Consider the following 22689-nt stretch of genomic DNA (forward strand, 5'->3'; position numbering starts at 1 on the left):
ATTTTTTTAAAGTTAAACAATGAGATAAATTTTTTTATTTTGCATGGGAAGAAGTACGTGGTTATAATGTGTAGAAAGTAAAGATAGAGGTAAAAATGAAAATATTTCAAAAGTTAAACAAACATCAGAACATTAAGTAAGAAAATATTTTCAATAGATTAACCAAACACCTGAAAATGATGAAAGGGAAATGATTTTCCTAGAAAATTACTTCCATAGAAAATATTTTTCCAAGGAAAACATTTTACTTCCAACCAAACGGATCCCTAATGATAAAAGTCATCTGGAACTAGGCTAAAAAGAATAAAATAAAAAATCCTAAAATTATCTACTTATAAAAATCACTATCCTAAAATTAAACGTCTTCACTCGAGGAGATAAAGAATCAAATCTTAGACCTCCCATCATTCCTTGAAGGAGGGACATGACTGACTGAACTCAATAATGTAAACTTTCTTTTTTCCTATACTTGCCTTTGGTTAAAAATCAAGAAAAAAGTGATTTCTAGTCTATTTCTTCACTACTCCTGCAAAGCTTAACGGAGTTGAGTTGTTTGGAAGAAATCATTTTGGGTATATTTGGTTCCCTGTGGAATTGAGGTTTAGAATTGGAATTGGAGCTCCAATTCCAAATCTGTTGTTTGGATACTGTTTCACTCAAAGAATTAGAATTGAATCTGAATTCTATAGGGTCCAATTCTATGATTTGAATTCGACCAAAAGAATTCTAATTCCAATTCCACAACTTAACCCTGCGAAATGGGTCTACACGCGGATCTTGTGGGTAAAAAATTAAAACCGGGTCAACTAGGTAAGCAGCCCTCTCTCCCGAACTAATTAGTCACTTTTCCTCAACCGCAACTGCTTCTGCTCTGCGTCATCGCCTTCACCTCCACCCTAACATTTTGCCTCTTCCACCACCGTCTCCGGCATCGCTTTTTGCTTCTCCAGCCATCCCTCTACCCTTCGCCGCTCCTGCCACGCATCTACCCATCACCTCACCAATCGCAAGACTGCTGGAGCGAAAGTGAATTCCCCTAAAAGGCCTTTCCTTTCATTATCGGAAGTTCTTTCTTCGCACCCTCCTTCTCGCATTCTCACCACTGGACTTCAGTCCTCTGTCGATGGAACTACTGACCTGACTAAACCTCAATCAACGAACCATCAGCTCCTGCCACGCATCTACCCATCACCTCACCAATCGCAAGACTGCTCCGAGTGCTCTCTACTTACCCGTGCTTAATTTTCTTGAACTGGGTTCTTCAGTCCGGAAGGTAACAACTAAAAGCTCTCCTTTGCCTTCGATTTTTAACTTTGCAGCATTGAATATTGAATTCTGAATTTCTTTGACTGGCAAAATCTTTGTACAAGAGAGTGATTTGATGTCTTTCTTCAAGAGAGTTTGGTTAATTAATAGGCTCTAGTGCTTAATTACAAACCATTGGTTGTGAAATGATTTTCCGGATATGAACCCCATATGAAAAATGATTTTCAGGGGATTTTTTAAAAGTTATTATATATATTAATCGATTTGGACATAAAAATTTTGGGTGTGAAATGATAGAATTAGAATGAAATCTGGAGGAATTTGGGATCTCAAAGCCATGCTCCTAAGATTGATACGTACCAGGTTGTTGCCTAAAGAAGGAAACTTAGGTCCAAGAGGATTGTTACTGATATCTAGCTCTTCAAGCTGTGATAGGCCTTTCAGACCTGGAATACTTCCATTTAACAGATTATCAGCCAAAACAAGACTTTTCAGATTCTTGAATGTGGCAATCTCTGGGGGGATGCCACCCTGAATGAAGTTGGAACTAATGTTTAGCACCTCTAGAGAATCAAGCCTATCAACCTTGGCAGGCAATGGTCCCCATATTCCCAGGGATACTAATGACAACTTTTTCAGATTGGAAAGCTTAGTTATGCCTGTAAAGAATGAATCAATTGAAAATCCCTGGGACAGAGTTCTCTGCGGTATGGAAAAGTTTGCAGCAGATGGTTATACCACAAAGTTCAGTTTATCTTTACTGCAAAAATTAATATAATAATCACTTTAAAAAATTAAGTGGGTTATTTTGTAAAAAAAAAAAAAAAGTAGACCAAAGATATCTAAATTTGAGCAGCGGAATAATCTTTGAGCAAACGAATTAGAGCTTGAATTAACACTTGAAGTGACACTTTGAGCGACTTAGCATGACTACGCCCCAACTTTCAGGCTGCTTCTGTTCTTGACAGATTTTACCTGCGAGACACTAAGCAGATCAACTCTGCAAATGATTTAACATAGAATGTTATGGCTTCTATGCTTCTAGGAGGTAACAGAAGAAAAAGCTCTTCCTTCTCTTTAAACAGGAAATAATCAAACAGAAGAAACTTTAATGTACTATCTATATAGATTACTGTTGGATTTGATTCACATGGATTGATAATAGAATCAACAATGATTAGAGCATCTTACACCATCTAGATGACATGCACAAAATATTCTAAATTGCCGCATTGGTCAAGGCATCACCATGAACCTTCCACTTCTTAAACTCAGTAGAGGCTAACATAAATGAACTCGCATTCCGATGGCCTCCACCACCGAATTCCTGTATGTGATTCTATGATGTATTAACTCTTAACTCTAGCTATGCATTTTCATAACTGAACAGGAGAAGTGCTATGAGTTGTGAAGATATTAAGAACCTGTGAGATTTGTGTTGTATCCTCATTCTCAATGCTTCTTAAGCTTATTTTCAGCAGTCGATCATTTTCATATGTTGTACTAATGTCTGTTTCTGAAGAACATGTCACATGATGATGTTGGAGTTTTCATTTAGGTTGCGATTGGCTGTTTGATAGCCTACTCTGATGTAGGTTGCATTCTAAAATTCTCTTACTTGACTCCTGAGACCTCTTCTCCCCAAACCTGCGGCTGATATCTTGCCATATCTGTTGGCACTGAATGAGTTTTTCTTCATTTAACATATGTATGAATTTTTCAGGTGCATATTTGCCTTTCATTTTTAGTTCTATAATGCAGTAGCTATTAAATATGTCTTTAAGAACATGACATTGTGATGTTTTTCTGGTGCGTATCTGCCTCAGATATGGCATCTGAAGCTAAACTTGCTTAGCTCCTATTATTTATGATGGTCGAGTGAGATATTATGTTCTGCCATGTCTGCTGGTCTTGTTTTTGTTATTACGCTTTGATTGGTACAATGGAATTACACTTGCATTTTTTAGGAACATTGTCTTCTGATGACTACTAGTTGTAGCTGTGTAGTTGAGCTATATATATATATATATATGCCCTTTTGAATTTGATGCTTGTGTAAGTTCAACATCAGAAGAACTAGAACAGTAGAACCAAGGTCCATAGTTGCGAATAACATAGTCCCTCACATTTCATAAAATGAATTTTTTTTATCCCTCATTGACCATATGTACAATTTTTTTTTTAAATCCATGTATATAACTATTTGATTTCACCTAAACAGTACGAATAACATATAATATATCTCTATTTGATTTCACCTAAACAGGCTAATTGTAGTTGTACACATGCTATTCAATAGATATATACATGAATTTAAAGCTAACAATTTTATTTTAAACCCATGTATATATCTATTTGATTTCACTATGTGAACCTATTCAATAGTTATGACTTTTTTCTTTTGATAATAATTTATTTATTGAGTTGTATAATAAGGCTATGTAATTCATTTTGTTAGCATTGGATATTTATCATTTTGTTGGCCCAACTCTATTTCCGTTATCTAGAAAAGGATCTTAACAGAGGAGAAGGTCCACAATGAAGCCCAAATTTGTGAGGCCCAGTATCCAGCCTAGAAACTGGGCTTAACAGTAAATTCTCTTCAGAACCGCTTTCGAAAAATCTCAAAACCCCCAAAATCAGCTACTGGAGAACTAGGGTTTTACGATCGCTTGATTCACAAATTCTAGGTTCATTTCTGCAACTCAATTATTTTCTGCTTTTCAAAGTTTTCCTCCATAATTCGTTATTTTCTTAGCCTGTTGAATTGTAAAATGATTTTATTTGGTCTAAAAATAAATAAAGAAATTAAGCAAGTTAAAAAATTTTTTTTTTTGGGTCAGCAAACAAGTTGCCCAATTCGCTGATTTATTATCATTTCTTTGTTTTTGTTGACTATTATAATTGATATCAAGGTGGAAATGCTATGTCTAATTTCCTGCTGAATGTTTATGGATTTTTTTTGTGGGTACTGCATCGGGTAATTTTTTGGGTAGAGATGTGTTTGGTTTAATTTTCATATTCAAAGAGAAAAATAGTTGGATTTAAAAGTTGGGTAGTTTTTTTAGGATTATGTTTCAAAGAGGTTATTTTGGTTTACTTTGAATTTTGTATTGCTCAACATGATCGCTTCCTCGTTCTTCTTTTGAGGGAAGGTAGAAAAAGTCAGCATAGGTGAAGTGAGAAAGTCAGGGAAGCGTGATTTAACGAGAAATGGTGGATGAGAATAAAAGAAAAGTTTATCCTGATTGATGCAGATTTTTGTATTTAGTGTTCAGATGGGATTTAGAACTGTTGTTCTGCTTCAATACATGCAAGTTTGTGAAGGGTGTTGGTGATGAGTGGATAAAGGGAGGAAGCGCGAATTTATAACAAATCAAAAGATCTTATGCATCGCAAGGAAAGGATAATTGAATTTGGGTATTTGATGTCTAATCAATACAATGTGCTTTGGTTCGTAACATGGATTTGGAATAAAAAGTGTAACAGAATTTGGAATTCAACCGTCCAGTATCGAAACTGATGTTGTTCTCAGAACTATCAGGAACTGACTGTGTCATGATATTTCTAGATGTTGTTTCTGCAGCAACAGAGGACAGGTTAAATATCCCTCTACTCCTATAGGAATCCATGTATATTAGAGCTTCAGAGAACTTCTATAAAAGCAGCACTATGTGTGTCTTTCTTATATTTCTTTTGTTAGTTTGCTTGCTTAATTACTGCATTTGTTATGGATGCATTACCTACCAATTGGTAGCAATTACCGAACCCAAAATGTATGCATCTGTGTTGAGATCAGCCCTATGTGCCGCTTGTGTGAGGTATTCGTGAAGTGTCTATGGCTTGCATGGATCTTGATGAAATTTGCTTAAAGTATTTTTTACTTTTCATTGTCCCATTTTGTCCAAATGTTTCCTCCTACTCTTCATTTCATTCCTTGTGCTGTATGATTTTGTCTGACTGAGTCACTGACTCAATAAATTTCTTTTTACATAGCAGTTTTGAAGAAGCAGAAGAGCTTGAGATTGCTTGTAAGATGGCTGGTTTTTCAGCATTTAATAGCCTCGCACCCAAGACCAAGAACCTGGTTGTTGCTGGTGGCTTGACAGCTTTTGTTTTTGGGGTGTACTACTATACCATGCGAGCTGTTGGAGGTACTGATGAGCTGCAGGTAGCCATTGATAAATTTGAAGCAGAAAAACGCAAGACTGAGACACAAGAAGGCTTCGCACCAAAGGCCTAATGTAATATTTGTTGTGCATATAATAACGTGACTTGGATGGAATGTGGAACACAAACTGTTTTTGTAATTGTTCTTGCCTATCAAGCTTTGTTCAAGAACAGTTCGATACAAAGACCTACATAATTTTTCATTATTGAGCTTCTTGCATGTAGTTATCTTGTGGAAGTGCAATTTTGTTGAAGTATCCACGCAACGTACTTTCTTTGGAACCAGCGAATGTCATGGTCTAAGGGTCTGTGTGTGTTTATTTGTTTAGGACACAGTAGTGATGATTTGGGACCTGAAGCTTTGGTGGACTTTGGATCATACGATTACAACAAACTCATGTTACACAGGAGAATTGGCTGCAAAAGGAACCATGAGTTCTCTTTGACATTTTTACCACATTTATAATAGCCAGGACGTTAATGGAAAGACTGATGATTTTGTGTTTTTGACCATCAAATTGTTGGTGAGGCGTACCTATTATGAGCATACAAATCAAATGCAAATAAACAGCAGTCGACAATAATGATATCAAGTTTATGAATGGTAAAATATAATTTGCCAATATTTCAGCTTGCCATATTGAGATTTTCTAGAACTACCAGGAAGATGCTGCATTGTGATCTCTTTCTAGCTGGTGTTTGTGAAGCAACAGAGGAACTAGTGTCTCAAATTATCAAGGTGCATCTTCACATTTCCAGGTCAACTGAAGTTATCTCACAGGCAACACGGCAATTAGTATTAATACCTAACAAACTGAATTCAAGTACTTGAATTAACAAATTTATTTGATTCTCTATTGATAACCACGAGATGTCTTGAAATATATGTGCTTACTTTAATATTCTTTGTATGGTAAGTCCCTCCGGTCACTTGCTGCTTAGGTCATTTGTGACCATGGTTCGAAGACTTGGCCGAGACCGAGACGACTCTCGAGTCGTCACTGGAACGGACCTTTCCGATCTGATACCGAAACGAGATGACTCCGAAATAATGAATCACCGAAAGCTCAGTCGAGATGTTTGCGAAACGGATAGAAACAGTCAAGTCATTCCGAGTCATTCCGAATTAACTCGAATTTTTATTATTTTTGCTAATTTTTTAATTATTTTTGTTTATCATATTTTTTACAATTTTTAGAATATTAAATATTTCAAAAATTTTCGTCTCGCCGAGATTGTGACCAATATGCCAAGACCGTTGTGGAACGGTCCGGATCGCGACCGCGACTTTGAACCATGTCTGGGACTCAACATACTGTACCGTTTGCCAATGGATATTGAACTTAAAAATGGATTTTTCTATATGAATGTTGAGCTTAATCTTGCTCGTTATAAAACTGTAGTATAATTTTACATGCTGGTGCTTTTATTTTTGCAGTATGACCATGGTTTCTTTTCCTTGGCATCTTTTTGTGTATCGACTTTCTAATCAAATAAATGTTTCTGCAGTTTGCAGTTTTAGTTGTTAAGCAAATGGAGGCCTTGCACCCAATTCCTGGAACTGGTAGTTGCTACCTATCTCTGGGCCTTTAGGCTTTTACTTCTTCACATTATACAGGATGATTCATGCCCATAGTCATGCTACACCACCCGTACAGGGTGGGAGGGTATCATGCTAGAAACAAGTTCTCAAAGTTTGTATTGCCTGAGATGTTCGGAATTGCTAATCCAGAGTCTGGTATACCAAAATTACCCTTGATTCTGGTGCACCAAATTTGAGAAAGCATGTTCATTTTCTATGCATAAATCTTGCATTATAAAATTTAAAAATTTTGTATTATCTACTATTAAACAAAACAATGTCGTCGGATAGGATAAACTTCAAAGAATTGCCTCATCATACAATGGCATAAATCAATATGCTGAAAAATGCTCTATCAGAAGGGTTAGAGTTGTTTATCAGCGTATACAGCTGAATTCTAAGGTTTTGCACCTATTCACTGAATGAAAGAGCAGTTTTCAGTCTATCGACAAGCGAAGGCAATGTCTTGACACTGTCCTGGACTGACTGATCAACACATGATTCTAAATCGTTCATAACATCACCCCTGCTTCGTTGGAGCTTGGCTGTCTCAAATTTGTCTTGGCAGACCATCAAAGCCCTATTCAGGCGTTCCTGAATCAAGTAAAAAGATGTTTAGATCTTCCAATCTCAAAGCCATGAAAAAGAACCAAGACTTCGCAATATGACTTCTATCACACGTAAGGGAAAGGCATGCATTCACTATGCGATAAAAGAAACAAAACTAAAAAGAAACTCTGGAACTTTAAGCTCTGAAGAAATTCACACGTAAACTCAACAAAGATACAACACCAAACAAAAACCAGAAACAAAACTCAGCAAATAGCATAACTTCTGCAGACATGAGAGGTAATTCATCACACTATGTGCAGGCAAGGCTGAAACTTCTTTCTTGTGGAAGCTGCACAGGCATGGACGTAAAGGAAACACAAGGAATCACTCCTTCCCACTTAAAGAAACAACAGTTGACACTAACAATAATAGGTTTATGTGAACCAACATCAGAATAATTTGTCTGACTATGTCAGCAATTTTGCTCCCAAATGACATGCAATTTGCAGCAAAATCAGAAAACATGCAACAAACATCTTGTTCTTCCAATAGACTATTTTCTGCCTGTGTTTCTGCACATTTACAAATTGAAATTCTGCACCTACATCTCTATGTTTCCCTCAAATCTTATGAATCTGCACCTCAAGTGTAAAATGTATCCATATATAAGCTAGTCTTCAGAATCTGCAGTCAGAAATGACGAAATACTAAACATCCACCCGTATCATTGAGCTTTACAAAACTTAACTGGAAAAGCGATATTATGGATGCATGTTTCTTCCAATCACATTATACACTTGACATTACAAGAAAAGTTCAGAGTACGATGACCAACAATGAAGGGAAAGTGAAAAAAAGAAAAACAGAAATCAGCAGATTGCATAACTCCCTCAGATTAGAAAGCTGTTTCATCAAGCAGCATTCAGACAAGGCTGAAACACTTATATTTGGTTCAATCATTGGGAGCTGCCATAAGCAAGGATACACAAGGAACAGAAAAGTGATAACTTTCTATCAAGCAAGCAACAATATAAACTACCATAACAAGTTATACCACCTATACTGAACTAACTTGTCTTGAATATATGTGCAATTGCTTCTGGTAGCAACCACTAAACACCTATAAGTCTAGATTTAAAAAGACAAAACATTAAGAACAGATAAGATAAAACCTTGTGCTCTCCCTATTCCCTTTTTGTTTGGCTAAAAAGTTCTTCCATGTAGAAAAGAGAAACAGAGCTCAAATCCATATATCTCTATCAGCTTGTAATTCAACTTTGATATGTTTCAATTCCTTGTTGAGAGGAAAAAGATAACATACATCTGGCAACTGACAAGGATAAAACAAGAACTTTCCCATAGTACGGTGTGTTTATAACTTAACTGGAAGAGTATGCTAAGATCAATGCATCTCTCAACCACAGAATAAAATGTCAACTACAAATATTGCCCAACTTGTAAGATCATCAATGAGGCAAGATACAGAAAAATGAAAACCGCAACTCCCTCAGACTCAGAAGCTATATCAACAAACTCTATTCAGGCAAGGCTGAAACTTTTTATCTTTGATTCAATCATTGGGAGCAGTATGGGCAGGAAACTACAGATTAATGTCCTCCTCTTACATGAGTAACATTGACACAGCTTACAATTTTATGTTTGCTATCCAAACAAAAGTAAGTTAGCAACTGTGTGAGGTGACAGTAACTGAAGCCATACCTGCACATACAACTGCAGCAGGCAAGACTAAATAAAAAAGTTTTGTTCAACCTATAAGCATTTTTTTTCCCTGGTAACGTATATCTTTTGAAGCACAAAAAGAAAAATAGAACTCAGTATTGCAAAACTCCCTCAGATTTAAAAGGATTTCATCAAATTGTATTCAGACAAGGCTGAAACTTTTACAATGGGTCCGATCATTGGGAGCTGCCATAATCATGAAGGCAAATAAGGCAAAAAAAAGGACATATCACAAGCCCTTCTTACACAATATATGGCTCATGCTCACCATAAGAAGCTTATATTAACCAGTATTCAAATAAACTGTCTCAACATATCACAGGTTAACTAACGAACAAGACAACTGAGACAGATAAATGTGAAAAAAAAAAAATCAGCAGATTGCATAACTCCCTCAGGTTTAGCAGTAATTTCATCAAACTGGATTCAGACAAGGCTGAAACTCTTTTCTTTGGTTCAATCATTGGGAGCTCCACTGGCATGAACGCAACGCGGGGGGGGGGGAGGGGGGGGAGGGGGAAGGAGTGACCTGATGACTTTCTCCACAACGTCACAATTAAACAATCAAACCAACATTCGAAGCAGGATAACCTCACCCATTTTGCCATTCAAAGCCCACAGGAAAAACAAATACACTAAGAAGTACTTAATCAACATCCAACGTCAACTATCTGCACAAGTATATTCACAAATTCTACCGCAAATCATATGGTCAAATATCTTACAACAGACACCAAGGATTCAAGAATCTACAATCCACACTCAAAACTCTGCAACCAAAAAGGCCCAAACCAAGAAAAGTAATCATAAAAAGTAACCTGAAACTTGGCCATCTCAGATTCAACGAGATTCTGGGCTTGAAGAACAGGGACGCTACAATGCTCCACACAGTTACTTATCTCCTCATTGTTTCTTCTTCTGTCAAAACACTCATATGCACACTTGAAATAAGCTTGCTGCCTCACCAAAACCAAAAAAAAAAAGCAAAAAAAAAAAAACATCGTTTCAATTAATCAATTGTCTCAAATATTTGAAGAAAAAATGAACCGAAAAAAAATTGTGCAGAGGAAGACCTGAAGGGTGAAATTAACATGGTCTTGGACAGGTGAGAGTTGGGATTGAGCAGCTGTATTGACTTCATTCAATTTTTGCCTCAATCTATCGTTTACTATTCGTTCTTCTGCGGCTGCTATGGCATCCATCGTTTTTGGTGGGGTGCGGTTCTGATTAGGGTTTTAGGTGGGTTTTCAGGGTTTTATGGTGCTTTGTCCCTTTTTTTTTTTTCCTTTTTTTGGGGAGAATAACAAATAAAGAAGGAAGAAGGAAATAAATGCATGTTTAGTCCTCAAAGTTTGGGGTTTAGATTAAATTTGTTCTCAATATTTCAACCAAAACGAATAGAGTCATTAAGGTAATTACCTTATAGTACATATTTTACATTTTTAGAGTTCTTCAATTCTTTATTATTAAATTCTATGAAAACATTACATAGAATTAATGAAAAATGTCACAAAAAAAATTTGATTACAAAAATAAGAAAAATAATTATCTTCATTTGATGAAAAATTATTACCTTACACATATTTTACATTTTTATAGTTTTTCAAATTTTTGTTTTTTGTATAATTATTTTTATAACTTTTATAGAATTTTTTGTATTTTTTTTGGTCATAGAAGTAGATGTTTTTAAGATATTAAGAACCAACTTAGCCAATTAATATACTTAAATGACTATATTTGTTGAAATGAAAAATTAGGGATAAATTTGGTCAAAATTATGTACTTTGAAGACTACGTTTGTTTTGATTAAAATACTGGATACCAATTCAATCCAACCCTCAAACTTGGTTTAAAACAAAAGCTATTTTCATTTTTAATTGGATGAGGGGTTTTTTTCCCGAGAAAATACCAGTTATCATCCCAAAACTTTGGTCCATGGACATATTTCGTTCTCAAACTTTTGGGCATAATATATTTAGTATTTGAACTATTAATTTTTGACAAATTTTATCCTCAAATGGGAAATTAATCAATTTGGATGGAAAAATGCCAACTTTATCCCAAAATTTTGGGCCATGAACACATTTCATAGTCAAATTATGTGTTTCAGCTTTATCCCAAAATTTTGGGTCATGAACACATTTCGTAGTCAAATTATGTGTTTCAGCTATGATGTTGATTCTATCTGTTATTGGTAGCAACCTGCATGCAGTTGTTTGAGGACGAAATATGTCCATGGCCCAAAATTTGAGAATGAAAACTGGCATATTCCCATTAATTTTCTGTCTGAGAATGAAACTGGCAAAAAAATTCATAGTTCAAATGCCAATTGTGTTATGCCAAAATGTTCAAGGACAAAATGTATCCATGACCAAAAGTTTGGAGATGACAACTGGCATTTTCCCTTTATTTTCCCTTGGGCAGGGATGAGGAAGGTGCACGAAGGCATCGAAGCATGATTAAAGATTTTACAGGAACAGATTTTGGGTACTTTTTAATCCTAGAAGGTGGTTACTTTTTAATCCTGGAAGGTACAAAGTTCAAATTTTGCGCAACGTGTGTCCAATTGTGCATTAGACTGAATAGTGTGAACAACCAACTTCACACTTTTTTCTGGAAAAACTATCATTACATATATTTTATTTTTTGGACATTTCACCTACAAAAATCCTAGGCCATCTCCATTCAAATCATCACTTCCCATCAAAGGGCAATCATTGGCATCATGACCAAAGTGGCCACAGCAAGAAAATGAACATCGTCTTCTCTTGCTGTAAAAGTCTAGTCCATCTCTGGATCTTCTCTCTTTCAGTTTTATCATAGATTCATAAGCAGAACTTTGAGCCACACAGTCAGAATCTTCAACTTCTGGAAGAATAAGCGAGTCGGAAGGGCTGTCACAAGGGATTTCTTTAGTACCACTCGATGGTCCCGGTAATTCCTTGATCCGTGCCAAAATAAAATCAACTTGCTCACAAGCAACATCAAGGCGTTCGTCTGTCTCAATTGATTCTGCAATAAGTGTTGAAATCAACGACTGAAACAAATGGAGCTTTCCCGGATGGTCCCCTGATGAGGAAGAAGGGGCCTTTGAAGATGCTGATAGGACTTCACGCCATCGCAGGGGCAAATACTGATCAGGAATATGAAAACAGTTGTTTGTTGACAGAACACGGAGAACATGTCTGCATAGGATGCCTGTGAACTCGAAATGGTGGCAGCTACAGCTAATGAACTCATCATGGGGAGCCCATAAAACCTTGCACCCTCCATCCATTTCGGTATGGTGTCTGACAATGAAGTAACTCTCATCTACCATAAGGGATGCATATTGTGGTGCTAAGACAAGTTCCTCTTGTAGTTTGTTGAAGGCATATGGTGTGAGAATATTGGCAGCATGCAACTCAATTGGGGAACCTGTTATAAGCAAACCTTTCTGCACCTTCTGCTGCATCTTTTGTTTTCCACCTGGTTGATCTTTAGCATCTACAACTGCTCCAACCTAGACCAAGTAGTAGAACGAATCATATACAGGTAACTGTCAAACATCAAACGTCAGTTGCAACTTGCAAGTGACTGACCTGCTCCACAAAATTGTCAACTGCAGATTGTGCACTGAGAAATCGTTGGATATAGGAATTTATCGACTCTGAATGTATTGTATTTGTCATCCCTGCAAAGAAGTAAGTTCTCAAGTATGGCAGTGCCCAGAACATACGCAAGGCATACAAACTGACTGCGTGCTTATTTCCATGGAGTCCATAACTGTCCATCATTTGTCTCCATCCTACTTCAAATTCATCAACCGAATGCAAATTATAAAGCCGAAGGAACTCAGATTTCCACTTGTCATACTGTGATGCAAGTAAGGTGGAGAACCAGTCAGAAAATTTTGAGATGATATGCCAGATGCAGAATGCATGCTTGGTCCTTGGCATTTCAGCGGCCAGCGCTTCTTTAAGCCACATGTTTTGGTCAGTCAAAATGGTCCCCGGAGCTTTACCATTCATGAAGCTCAAAAATGTCTGCCACACACCAAAAACAGCAATTCTTTTGTAGTGGAAGAAAGAAGGTTATCAGAAAAACCAACTTTTTAAACAGATGTAAATATGGCAATAGACCTATAACCCAGTATAGCAAATCAACTGAATTTTACTCCCAGTTGCCACCTTAATGGTGCTCAATCATAAATAGGGGCAGGATCAACTTGGTGCCATCATAGCAAAAGGAATATTTGATATTTACCATTTCACAGCAAGGGTGAGACTAATCTGCAAGTGTACACATACATGCATGGAAGAGGGAATGGAAAGGGAGCTGCTCACGTTCGTCATGATTCACTTTTAACAGAGCACAGATTTGGTGAGATATTTGTGTCCCTCTTAGTAAATGCAGTGTGGTCAGCTTTGAGTTTACTATTAAAGAAATTTTGGATGATGAAGAGACGATGATACTCATCAATAAGTAAATACGCTAACCAAATCCGAGGTAGACGACTGAAATTGTATCCATCTCCGACAAATTTTTCAGGATCAAAAGTTTAGGTCGTATCAGTACTGGTCTCGGCAAACTTCATTTCAAGAAGCCTTATCACATCAATCTTTTTTTTGCGTACAGTATTAACTCCCCAAGGCACATGGAGATCCAACCTCCAAGACAAATGGCACTGATGACAAGCAGACTAAGTACAGTAAAATGTTTAACTAAAACTCATTATAAAGCTAAAAGACAACCCAAAAGCAAGAAGAAAAATGCACAATAACTGAGCATTGCTGTACTTACCTTCAAAGCCCATGAGAAAGATTGCATGTTTTCATCTCGAAGAAGTGCACAACCAAACAAGCAAGTCTTTCCATGATTGCCCACTCCAATCCAGATCCCAAGAAGCATATCATAAGCATCCAAGCGGTGAGTCGTGTCAAATACTAAGACATCTCCAAAAGCATCATACAACCTAATACATGAAGCATATGACCATGCAATGTTCTCTAACCTGTTGCTAGCATCTATCTTAAAGTTATATTTGAAGTTTGGATCTTTGTCTTTCTTCTCCTTGCATAACTTGAGAAGGTCAATGGGGTCATTGTCATGATCCACATTTCTGATGGATTGCAGCAAGTTCCTCACATCAATCTCAGTGAATGGAAGACAACCAATTTTAACACCCTTTTCTAACTCCATTAACCGTAGCATTTGTCTGACTGACATCCCAGCTTTAGCAAACATGCAAATACGACTTTTATCATCAGCAGATATCATGCAGTAGGCTGGTAGCAGCTGCACCTCATTTGATTTCAAGAGTTCATGGTTGTGGACATTGTTAAAACCAGTTATACGCCATTCAGGGACATCAAAGTCCATTCTTTTAACTATCCTCATATAAGCTTGACATCCACAGCGGGATGATTTTCGATTCCTTTGTAATTTTCCATCCTCAGAGGGTTTTAACTGAGGAAACCCACCCCGATGGCAGGCAAAATCCCTTCTTGTAACTCCCCTTCCCACACCATCTTTTCCACGGGTGCGATGACGCCTGATAGAGAAGCCATATTGCTTTGCAAAACTACAATAAAATTCATAGGCAGCATCTTGTGAGACAAACCGCTGGCCAATGAATGGGACAAGGTTCACGGATGTTTGGCGTGACAAAATAGTATCCTCAGGCATCTCCTCAATGGCACCAACATCATCTTGAGAAGAGTCGGTGCCATTTTCAGAATTCTCTTTCACAATGCTTACAATATCAGGCATCTTTTAGAAGAAAATAAGACCTTAGATATTGTAATGACATGCTAAGTTTTTAAACAATAAAGATGGGCACACCCAGCCAAAATAACAGCCACTATCAAGAAGCACCATTTTCACCGATATCATTTAAGACCATAAAGGAACCTGGGGAGAAAAGGAAAAAGGAAATTATCATGCAACTCTGAGCAATCAACCTGCACACTGATAGGCTAAATCTAGGGAACTATAATAAGATTACAAATTCATGCAGCTTAAAATTCCAGCAGTAGAAAAGTAGCCAACAATGCCAAAACAATATTCTCCGAATTGGGGAAACAAAAAAGTTCATGCAGCATGTACATTTTTGCTACAACGAAGTTTAAAACAAAAAGTGGCCTTCAATGCCTCAAAAGGATATGAACCAATTGACTAACTGCTCGTATTATAGCCGTGTCAGATATAGTCAGAATCTTTCTTACTGGTGTAACAAATCTGAGCTTGAGATGAGGTCCACATCAAGCACCACAGATATGTGATACTGAGTTCCGATACTTTCTTAAAGAATAGATTATGAAGATAACATTTCTGAAAAACTCCTGAAGAATATGGGGCAATTAGCAATCATGTTTAATTACCTAGAGATAGGGTAAAACAAAGAAAACTTAAAGATGAACGGGTGGGGATGACCAACAACTCAAAAGTGTGGCACTTCCGTTTCCAGGAAATACTGCAAGTTGTTGGAATGAGTGATCATGCCACGTGGTCACAAAATTATTCAGTGAGAGAATTCTGTGCCATACACTACATCCACCTGAGAAGTAAACATTTGCACTCCTATGGGCTTTTAGCATAAATTACATTCCTACCCTTTTTTTGCGCTCCTATAGGCTTGTAATTGTAAAATTATCCTATAATTTTTTTTTTTTTGGCTACTACATTCCATGATTGGATTTCAACTACTATGTTTCTTATCCGCAATATGCTGATCATGATTAAAACCCAATGACCTCCTGCAACTAGGCAAAAAACATCGTAATTACATCATAGGAAACAACAACATTCCAACCATCAACATCCACCATTTCACCAATCAACAAAACAATAATACAACCTAACACAATCAGTGAAAAGGGCATGCAAAGACGCTTAATTCATAAAAATGACCTAATTTTGCGTTACTTAACTTCAAGGGCAGTTATACTGGATTTTAGTACAAAATGCTCACCTTCAGGGCGTACATTTAGCTTCACATTTTGCACAAAAATAATTACAAATGTCCTTCAAAACAGACAGCCTAAAAGTACACCATCTTCATCTATTAGACATCCAAGAACGCCCTTTTCATAGAATTTTCCAGTTACATTGAGTATAACATTAATAAACTGGTGGATCACCAGCTAAATGACATTGTCAAATTCCAAAATTGCGCCAATCTTTAGGAAGCAGGATAGAAGATATTGGACAATGATCTTACAGAAACAGAGAATAATTAAAATATAAACCTGAAAATAGCAAGGAAACGAAGAAGCTAACCAAAGAACAAACTTTAATTGAACTTACCTAAGATTTATAGTTTTCCACAATTGCCTCGGATTTGGTAGTGCTGAAGAGCTCGAGGTGGTTGGGAGTCCACGGAGGAGAAAAGGGTTCTCGTCGGCGGTGCAGGAAAGGCTGAACAATTGCAACTTGAGGTTTTTGACGGTGGCGGGTAGCGGCGGAGCGCGGCGGTTGAAAGGGTACTGATGGCTCTGTAATGTAAATACCGAAAAGGGGTCGTACGAAGAAAGGGAAAATCACATAACTAGTCCCTTTTCTTTATGCTTTGTACGCTTTTAGTCCTTCGTATATGAAATGAATTGTTTTGGTCCCTCAAAATTTGAAAAAAGTTGCGTTCTAGTCCAAGCTCTATTTGTGGTTTGTTGAGCATAACAACAAATGATTCGAACATATTTTTTCTTGCTTTTTTTTCCTTGTCAACTTATGATTTTTGGCCCTCTACAATGTAAGCTGCACATGAGAGCTTTTCATTAGAGAATTAGGTTGAATATGGAATAAAACTACAATTTAACATTTTAAACTGTTAGGGACTAAACACTTCAAAACAAAAGAGAGGAACTAAAAAACAACGTGGTTCTCCCATTTCCTTAATTATCATTTCTGTTTTCATACATCCCAAATTATTTTTCATGGCCTAAAAAGAGGAGGAAAAAAACATTTGTATTTTGCCCTTAAAATGGAAAAAAAAAAAAGAAACTAAAGTCATACTTCAACATAAAAGACTTAAATGATTGAATTTGAAGTTTCAAAAGACACTAATAAGATTTGAGTTTAAATTAAGAGCATTTTCTTAGGTGGTCAAACGTCAAAACTTTTGAACTATGGACAAACCTGACCTTAACAAATAAAATAGGATGCGAAGAACTTATAAAGATTATTTGTTTGATTAGAGGAAAAATTATGTAGCAAAGTAAATGAAAGAAAGTGAAGTAAAGAAAAGAGACATTCACTTTCTAATGCATGTTTTTTTTGACAAGGAGAAAAAATTTGAGAGGAAATAGATACAGTAACACTCAATAAATAATAGCCTTTATTAAATAAGTAATTTTTTCAATCCCAATTTGGGCTAACGAGTTAAATTAATAATTTTAACAAAATAATAAGATAATAAATTTTTTTGAAAACCCTACATAACCTTTGGTCCCATTCATATCATAATTCAATAATCCACTAAACTTATATATCATAGTTTCCTCAACTATGAATCTATTGTTGTTTCTTTTTTCCTTAAGATATGAGTCTAAAATGACATCATTTATGTACGTACATTGAAGACATCAATAGAATTAAATTATAATTGAAAATAAAAAAGATGTGAATTGGTTTGTGTTCCTCAGACTTTTAGCCTCCTTTTATCAATAAAATAATTCATATTTTTATAAATTAAAATAAAACTTTAGTTGAGTACACTTGATAAATTAATAAATTAGGAAAGTGTTTATTTGCACTCTATCTTTTGTTAATTTACACTCCCAACATTTATTTTATTATATAGTCTAATAAATGAAAACTATATAACTAAAATGATTGTGGGAGTGTGAATAACAAAAATAGAGTACGAATAATATTTCCCATAAATTATTAATTTATCAATTAATTAATACCTCTTTAAATTAATAGAATTTGTGTGATCCCAAGGCTATCAATTTATAGAGATTTTACTATAATAAGCGATAGTAATTAAGAATGTTGTGTGCAACTAACTTTTTTTCCTCCAAAGTTACAAAAAAGGTGTAAGAAAATTTTGTAACTTTCCTACAAAACAAAGTACTTTGGTTGCGTGCAAAAAGGGAGGAAGAAAAAAACTTATTCTCCGTCACTTTCCTTCACTACTACACACGAACAGACACTACTTTAAGGAAGGAATATTAAAGCTTCGAATTGAGGTAGATTTCGATTAAATAGCTAATTCGAATAAATCCTCTTGAAAAATAAGTGCTCTTTTTCTCACCTTATTCTCCTTAAGGATGAATTGCACCAATCTACCCAACATTACAATATTTTCAACTTGGTGCAATCGGGTCGAACAATTCAATTTGTGAAAAGTTCGATCATGTGTACCTCATATAGTTCTGTAAAGTGACCAGATTATCCCCATGAAAATTAATAATTGACATGGCTAAAAAACTATATATATAAAAGAAGTGAACTATTACAGTGTAAGCAGAAGTTGTCTGATAGGGATTTTCTTTTATTACACTCACTAAGTTTCAATCCGATATATTATGTATTTTTCATAAACTAAATAATACCAATTATTTTCTAACTGTTCTAATATTATTATTTTTTATTAATTTCTTTCTCCACAACAACTCAACAATGGTACTTGGGGTAACTAATTGATTGTAATATTAATTTTCTATTTTCGTCTTTTTGTTTTCATATTATTAACATAAAGGACAACCATAAACTAGAGGAAGATTAAATGATCAAAATTTTAGGAAGTAAAGGACAAAAGACCACTTAAGCCTCAACTCTGCTGGATTCCTCCGCGAACTTAACGTGCTAGGGTCGGGTTGGAGCGCCGGGCCCGGGTCGCAGGAGATTAGTCGAGCCCCGTAAGAATTGACCCGAACACCCCTGTGTCGACAAAAAAAAAAAAAAAAGACCACTCAAGCCTGTCGGCCGAGCCTTACTATTTATCCCGCTAAAGCTTGAAGACTAATGCATTGATTTTTCATTTATTAGGCTCCAGAAGATTATTTTACTTTATCAGATAACTGTAGAAGAACAGATGGCAACAACATTATCCACGGCCAGGAGTCCGGTAGTGCTAAAACTTTTGTATAGAAGGAGAAAGCTCAAGGAGAAAGAGGCAAGCCCTATAATTAGAGTTGTAAATCGAAACAAGCAACTTGGCACCCGGCTTGAATTCGATTCGAGCCAACCTCACTCAAACTTGTTTATTTAGGTATCAATCCAAATCAGAACATGATTTTAAATTCGAAAATATTAACAAACTATTCACGATTTTCACGTTGTCTGACTCGACATGTTCAGAAATATATATGATAAGTAAATTTTATAAAAATATACTTATAGTTTTCCTTCTTTAACTCCACTTCTATTCCTTCTTTTATATTGCTTATCTTCTAAAATAGCAAGCATATAATACAGACTTAAAGTCATCTATTACTTAATTAAAATATTAGTAGTGCTTGTATTTAATAAATGAAAAAGATTGAATTTTCACTGATTAGCAGACAAATTGACAACTTATTATAACTTGTAAGTTTATAAGATTGTGCAACTTTTGTTTTCAAATTTTGGAAATACAGACTAATAACTATAAGTCACCGAACGAGCTTTGATTGTATGTACTTGAATTCGATATTTTGACAAGTCAAATCAAATTTTCTGTGAGTTAAACTTAAATAATTTGTAATTTTGTATGAATTACTTGTAAAATGTCATAGCAAATGTGCAATTATTATGCATTGAACCATAAGAATAATAATAAAATGTCACACCTTTATTATAAAAATATACAAACAATTAAGAATAAATTACAATTTGCAGTGTCAATGTCACACTGTTCAAGGATGGTTGTCCTGTCCCAGGTCGCAGCCTTATTATCAAATTCAACAAAGTTCACACAAATTTAAGCGAAGTACACAGCAAGACTATGGAAGCCATACATATGATATACTTGAAAGGGTTAATTCCACTTTATCCCCTCAAACTTTGAACAATTATCCACTTCAGTCCCTAAACTTCAAAATGGGACACTTAATTCCCTAAAGTTATAAATACCTCCCACTTAAGTCCCTAAACTTATAAAATAGGACACTTAAATCCCTAAATTCTTATAAAATAGGACACTTCGACCACCAACGGCATTCAGGATTTGTTAACGATTTTCCTTAAGTCGGAGGTATTTATAAGTTTAGGGACTTAAGTGCCCCATTTTGAAGTTTAGGGACTGAAGTGGGTAATCGTCCAAAGTTTGGGGGGACAAAGTGGAATTAACCCTACTTGAAAAGGCAACCCAAGAACGCCCCAAGAATTTTCTGACCAACCAAGGCTGCTGTAAAGATGCATATCCACCATTTTTATTCTTGCCCTGGCACATTTGCCAAGAACAGAACCGTCAGTATCTGATTGTCCATTGCCTAATTTACCTTGGCATGTGTAACCACCACAAAATCTGCACTCTTCATTACTTCTGCAAAGTTTTACTTCACAAGAGCCTCTAAAGGCTTGTTGTATCTTAGGCTTGAGCAAACCTCCATCTCCCCTTGGCGATACTAAAACTGCACATTGCACACCATATCAACAAAAGACCACTAGCAAATATCGTAGTTAAACATTTGATGGCATAATTAATTGCACTAATAACAAAAGTTCAGTCTTGTCAATAAGGCTCCCAAATGTTTTATTTCATAAATTTTTCTCTTCATACAAAGATGTTGTGCCAATGTAACTCCTTGACCACATATGAAATAAAAAAAAAATTGTTTCGAACGTTGTTCCTCCTACTAAAAGGCAAAAACTGTTGTAAGTTGAAGGGGCAAAAGTAGAAGAATGTTATAATTAAGAAGACGAAAATGGGGGCTTTCGCTAGGGCTACAAAAAATGCACGTAAATTTTCGGTGCTAAATTAAAAATATCTAGTAAATTGGAGTGCCAAAACTAAATGAGAACAAAGTTTTGAAGGGTTAATGGAAAGGTATTTTGTAATGGAGACTTCTTTTGAAATTTCTTAAAGGCTTCAAGCTGGTAATTGAATTTGAAAAAATAATTTTTAAAAAATATGGTGGTAGGTGTATATATATATATATATCCTATCAAACAAGACTTTGATATGTAGAATGCCAAAATGCTGTCAATATGCTCTCAAGTTGTGAAACATATAGGTCAAAAGAGTAACGTTCAGTACTTTAATGCTATTAAAACACTCTTCTAAATTAGTGGGGAGATAGGATGTAGGGGGAGAGGGGAAGAAGAGTACTAACAAATTGAATTGATGAAAAGAGCCAACAGGAAAATGAAGGTGAGCTGCTTCATGACTTCTTGTTAATCACTGCAAATGGAAATGCGAGAATGGTTTTGTAGGCAATGAATTTATACCATGCACTTTTATTAGTCCATGCGGCCTGCGGTTAAACCAACAGAACAAGTCTAAAAAGTTGCCTTTTTGCCATTTATTTATTTGTTTTTGGAAAGGATGGTACTCGTTATTCTTCAGCTACGGGGAATCAAAGAATTGACGTATGTCAGGTTTGGTCCTTTAATTGTTTCTGAAAGTTCATGGTCAAGATTTGACTAAAAAATATATATAGGGTTCATATTTTATCTTGTACCTCGTTTTTCACATTATGTATGGGACTTATAAAATTTTATTCTATAATCATACGTTGTTGAAAGTGAGTTACATTGTGTATAATTTACATAAAATCACTCTGAACGGTTTTCCTGATAATCGTTCGGGCCCTTGTTCGTCCTTAAATGGATTGGATAGGTACCAATTCCTTTTTTTTTTCTTTAATCCTTCAATAACACCACCATCCCCCCTCCCCCGCCCCCCCAAAAAAAACCAAAAAAGAAATGGGAGCCAGCAAACAATAATATATTCAGAGGTATTGCAATCACCGGCACTAAAAAAAAAATTTGTTTTTTCTACCCATAGTAAACCCAATATAGAGGTAAAAAGTTAAATTTTACAAAGATAGTTTACAAATGTAATTAGTTCAGAAAATGTACGTCGACATTTGAAAATTGATGAAGAGATTTCAACTTTTAGAAATACAAAGCAACACCACTTAATATTCCTTCAGTTAATTATTTTGAAATTAAACCGTTTTGGCTGAATTTTGTAGCAATGGATTTAATCCATTTTAGTGGAATCGACTTACAGCCTTCATGATGTCAATACATAAGACAAGACTAAAAGTTACCCTTTACTATTTATTAATTTACTTGGTGTAGAATAAATACAAGTCCGCTAGGTATTCTGTAGCAATTGGGATTCAAAGAAATGGGGTTTGCCAATTTTGTGACTCGATTATACCACTTTTGCTTATTTCTTTTTCCCCAACAGGACCTGAAGAAGCTGATATTTGTCAACAATAAGCATTCTTAGCAATTTTGTTTTT

At 35.6% G+C, this 22689-nt stretch overlaps 4 protein-coding genes across 5 annotated transcripts; 1 reads left to right on the top strand and 3 right to left on the bottom strand.

Annotated features, from left to right (window-relative positions):
• Positions 1-829: 829 nt before the first annotated feature.
• LOC113764921 lies at positions 830-5674 on the top strand. Of its 2 annotated transcripts, none has more exons than XM_027308966.1 (2): positions 830-1273; positions 5263-5674. In XM_027308966.1, the coding sequence occupies exon 2, from the start codon at positions 5303-5305 to the stop codon at positions 5507-5509; it is 207 nt and encodes a 68-aa protein (XP_027164767.1). In that variant the 5' UTR covers positions 830-1273; positions 5263-5302; the 3' UTR covers positions 5510-5674. The 2 variants fall into 2 exon arrangements, with proteins under 2 accessions (XP_027164767.1, XP_027164766.1); XM_027308965.1 differs by having other exon boundaries at positions 831-1273; positions 5266-5674.
• Positions 897-2934, bottom strand: LOC113766637 (probable LRR receptor-like serine/threonine-protein kinase At1g14390). Its single transcript, XM_027310809.1, has 4 exons — positions 2885-2934; positions 2242-2266; positions 1627-1968; positions 897-974 (listed from the first exon to the last, which is right to left on the bottom strand). The coding sequence occupies exons 1-4, from the start codon at positions 2932-2934 to the stop codon at positions 897-899; spliced, it is 495 nt and encodes a 164-aa protein (XP_027166610.1).
• A 1576-nt stretch (positions 5675-7250) lies between the features above and the next one.
• Positions 7251-10569, bottom strand: LOC113765507 (protein FAM136A-like). The gene is made up of 3 exons (XM_027309718.1): positions 10384-10569; positions 10129-10266; positions 7251-7612 (listed from the first exon to the last, which is right to left on the bottom strand). Exons 1-3 carry the CDS (start codon positions 10510-10512, stop codon positions 7430-7432), a joined length of 450 nt encoding a protein of 149 aa, XP_027165519.1. The 5' UTR covers positions 10513-10569; the 3' UTR covers positions 7251-7429.
• A 1229-nt stretch (positions 10570-11798) lies between these two features.
• LOC113766926 (protein FAR1-RELATED SEQUENCE 11-like) lies at positions 11799-16786 on the bottom strand. Its single transcript, XM_027311084.1, has 4 exons — positions 16598-16786; positions 14093-15202; positions 12892-13335; positions 11799-12812 (listed from the first exon to the last, which is right to left on the bottom strand). The coding sequence occupies exons 2-4, from the start codon at positions 15059-15061 to the stop codon at positions 11970-11972; spliced, it is 2256 nt and encodes a 751-aa protein (XP_027166885.1). The 5' UTR covers positions 15062-15202; positions 16598-16786; the 3' UTR covers positions 11799-11969.
• Positions 16787-22689: the final 5903 nt, after the last annotated feature.

Source organism: Coffea eugenioides, chromosome 3, assembly GCF_003713205.1.
Source record: "Coffea eugenioides isolate CCC68of chromosome 3, Ceug_1.0, whole genome shotgun sequence".
NCBI lineage: Eukaryota > Viridiplantae > Streptophyta > Magnoliopsida > Gentianales > Rubiaceae > Coffea > Coffea eugenioides.

Bases quoted from the DNA above. Each gene is read 5' to 3' on its own strand.
- LOC113766637 (XM_027310809.1), bottom strand. From the start codon at position 2,934: ATGGCAAGATATCAGCCGCAGGTTTGGGGAGAAGAGGTCTCAGGAGTC. The intron at 2,267-2,884 runs GTAAGAGAATTT...AATCATTTGCAG, and splicing joins GAAGAGGTCTCAGGAGTCAA to AGTTGATCTGCTTAGTGTCT. The intron at 1,969-2,241 runs GTAAAATCTGTC...TCCATACCGCAG, and splicing joins ATCTGCTTAGTGTCTCGCAG to AGAACTCTGTCCCAGGGATT.
- LOC113764921 (XM_027308966.1), top strand. From the start codon at position 5,303: ATGGCTGGTTTTTCAGCATTTAATAGCCTCGCACCCAAGACCAAGAAC.
- LOC113765507 (XM_027309718.1), bottom strand. From the start codon at position 10,512: ATGGATGCCATAGCAGCCGCAGAAGAACGAATAGTAAACGATAGATTG. The intron at 10,267-10,383 runs GTCTTCCTCTGC...TTGGTGAGGCAG, and splicing joins ATGTTAATTTCACCCTTCAG to CAAGCTTATTTCAAGTGTGC. The intron at 7,613-10,128 runs GTTACTTTTTAT...TACTTGATTCAG, and splicing joins CTGAGATGGCCAAGTTTCAG to GAACGCCTGAATAGGGCTTT.
- LOC113766926 (XM_027311084.1), bottom strand. From the start codon at position 15,061: ATGCCTGATATTGTAAGCATTGTGAAAGAGAATTCTGAAAATGGCACC. The intron at 13,336-14,092 runs GTAAGTACAGCA...GGTGTGTGGCAG, and splicing joins CTTTCTCATGGGCTTTGAAG to ACATTTTTGAGCTTCATGAA. The intron at 12,813-12,891 runs GTCAGTCACTTG...TACTTGGTCTAG, and splicing joins TTGACAATTTTGTGGAGCAG to GTTGGAGCAGTTGTAGATGC.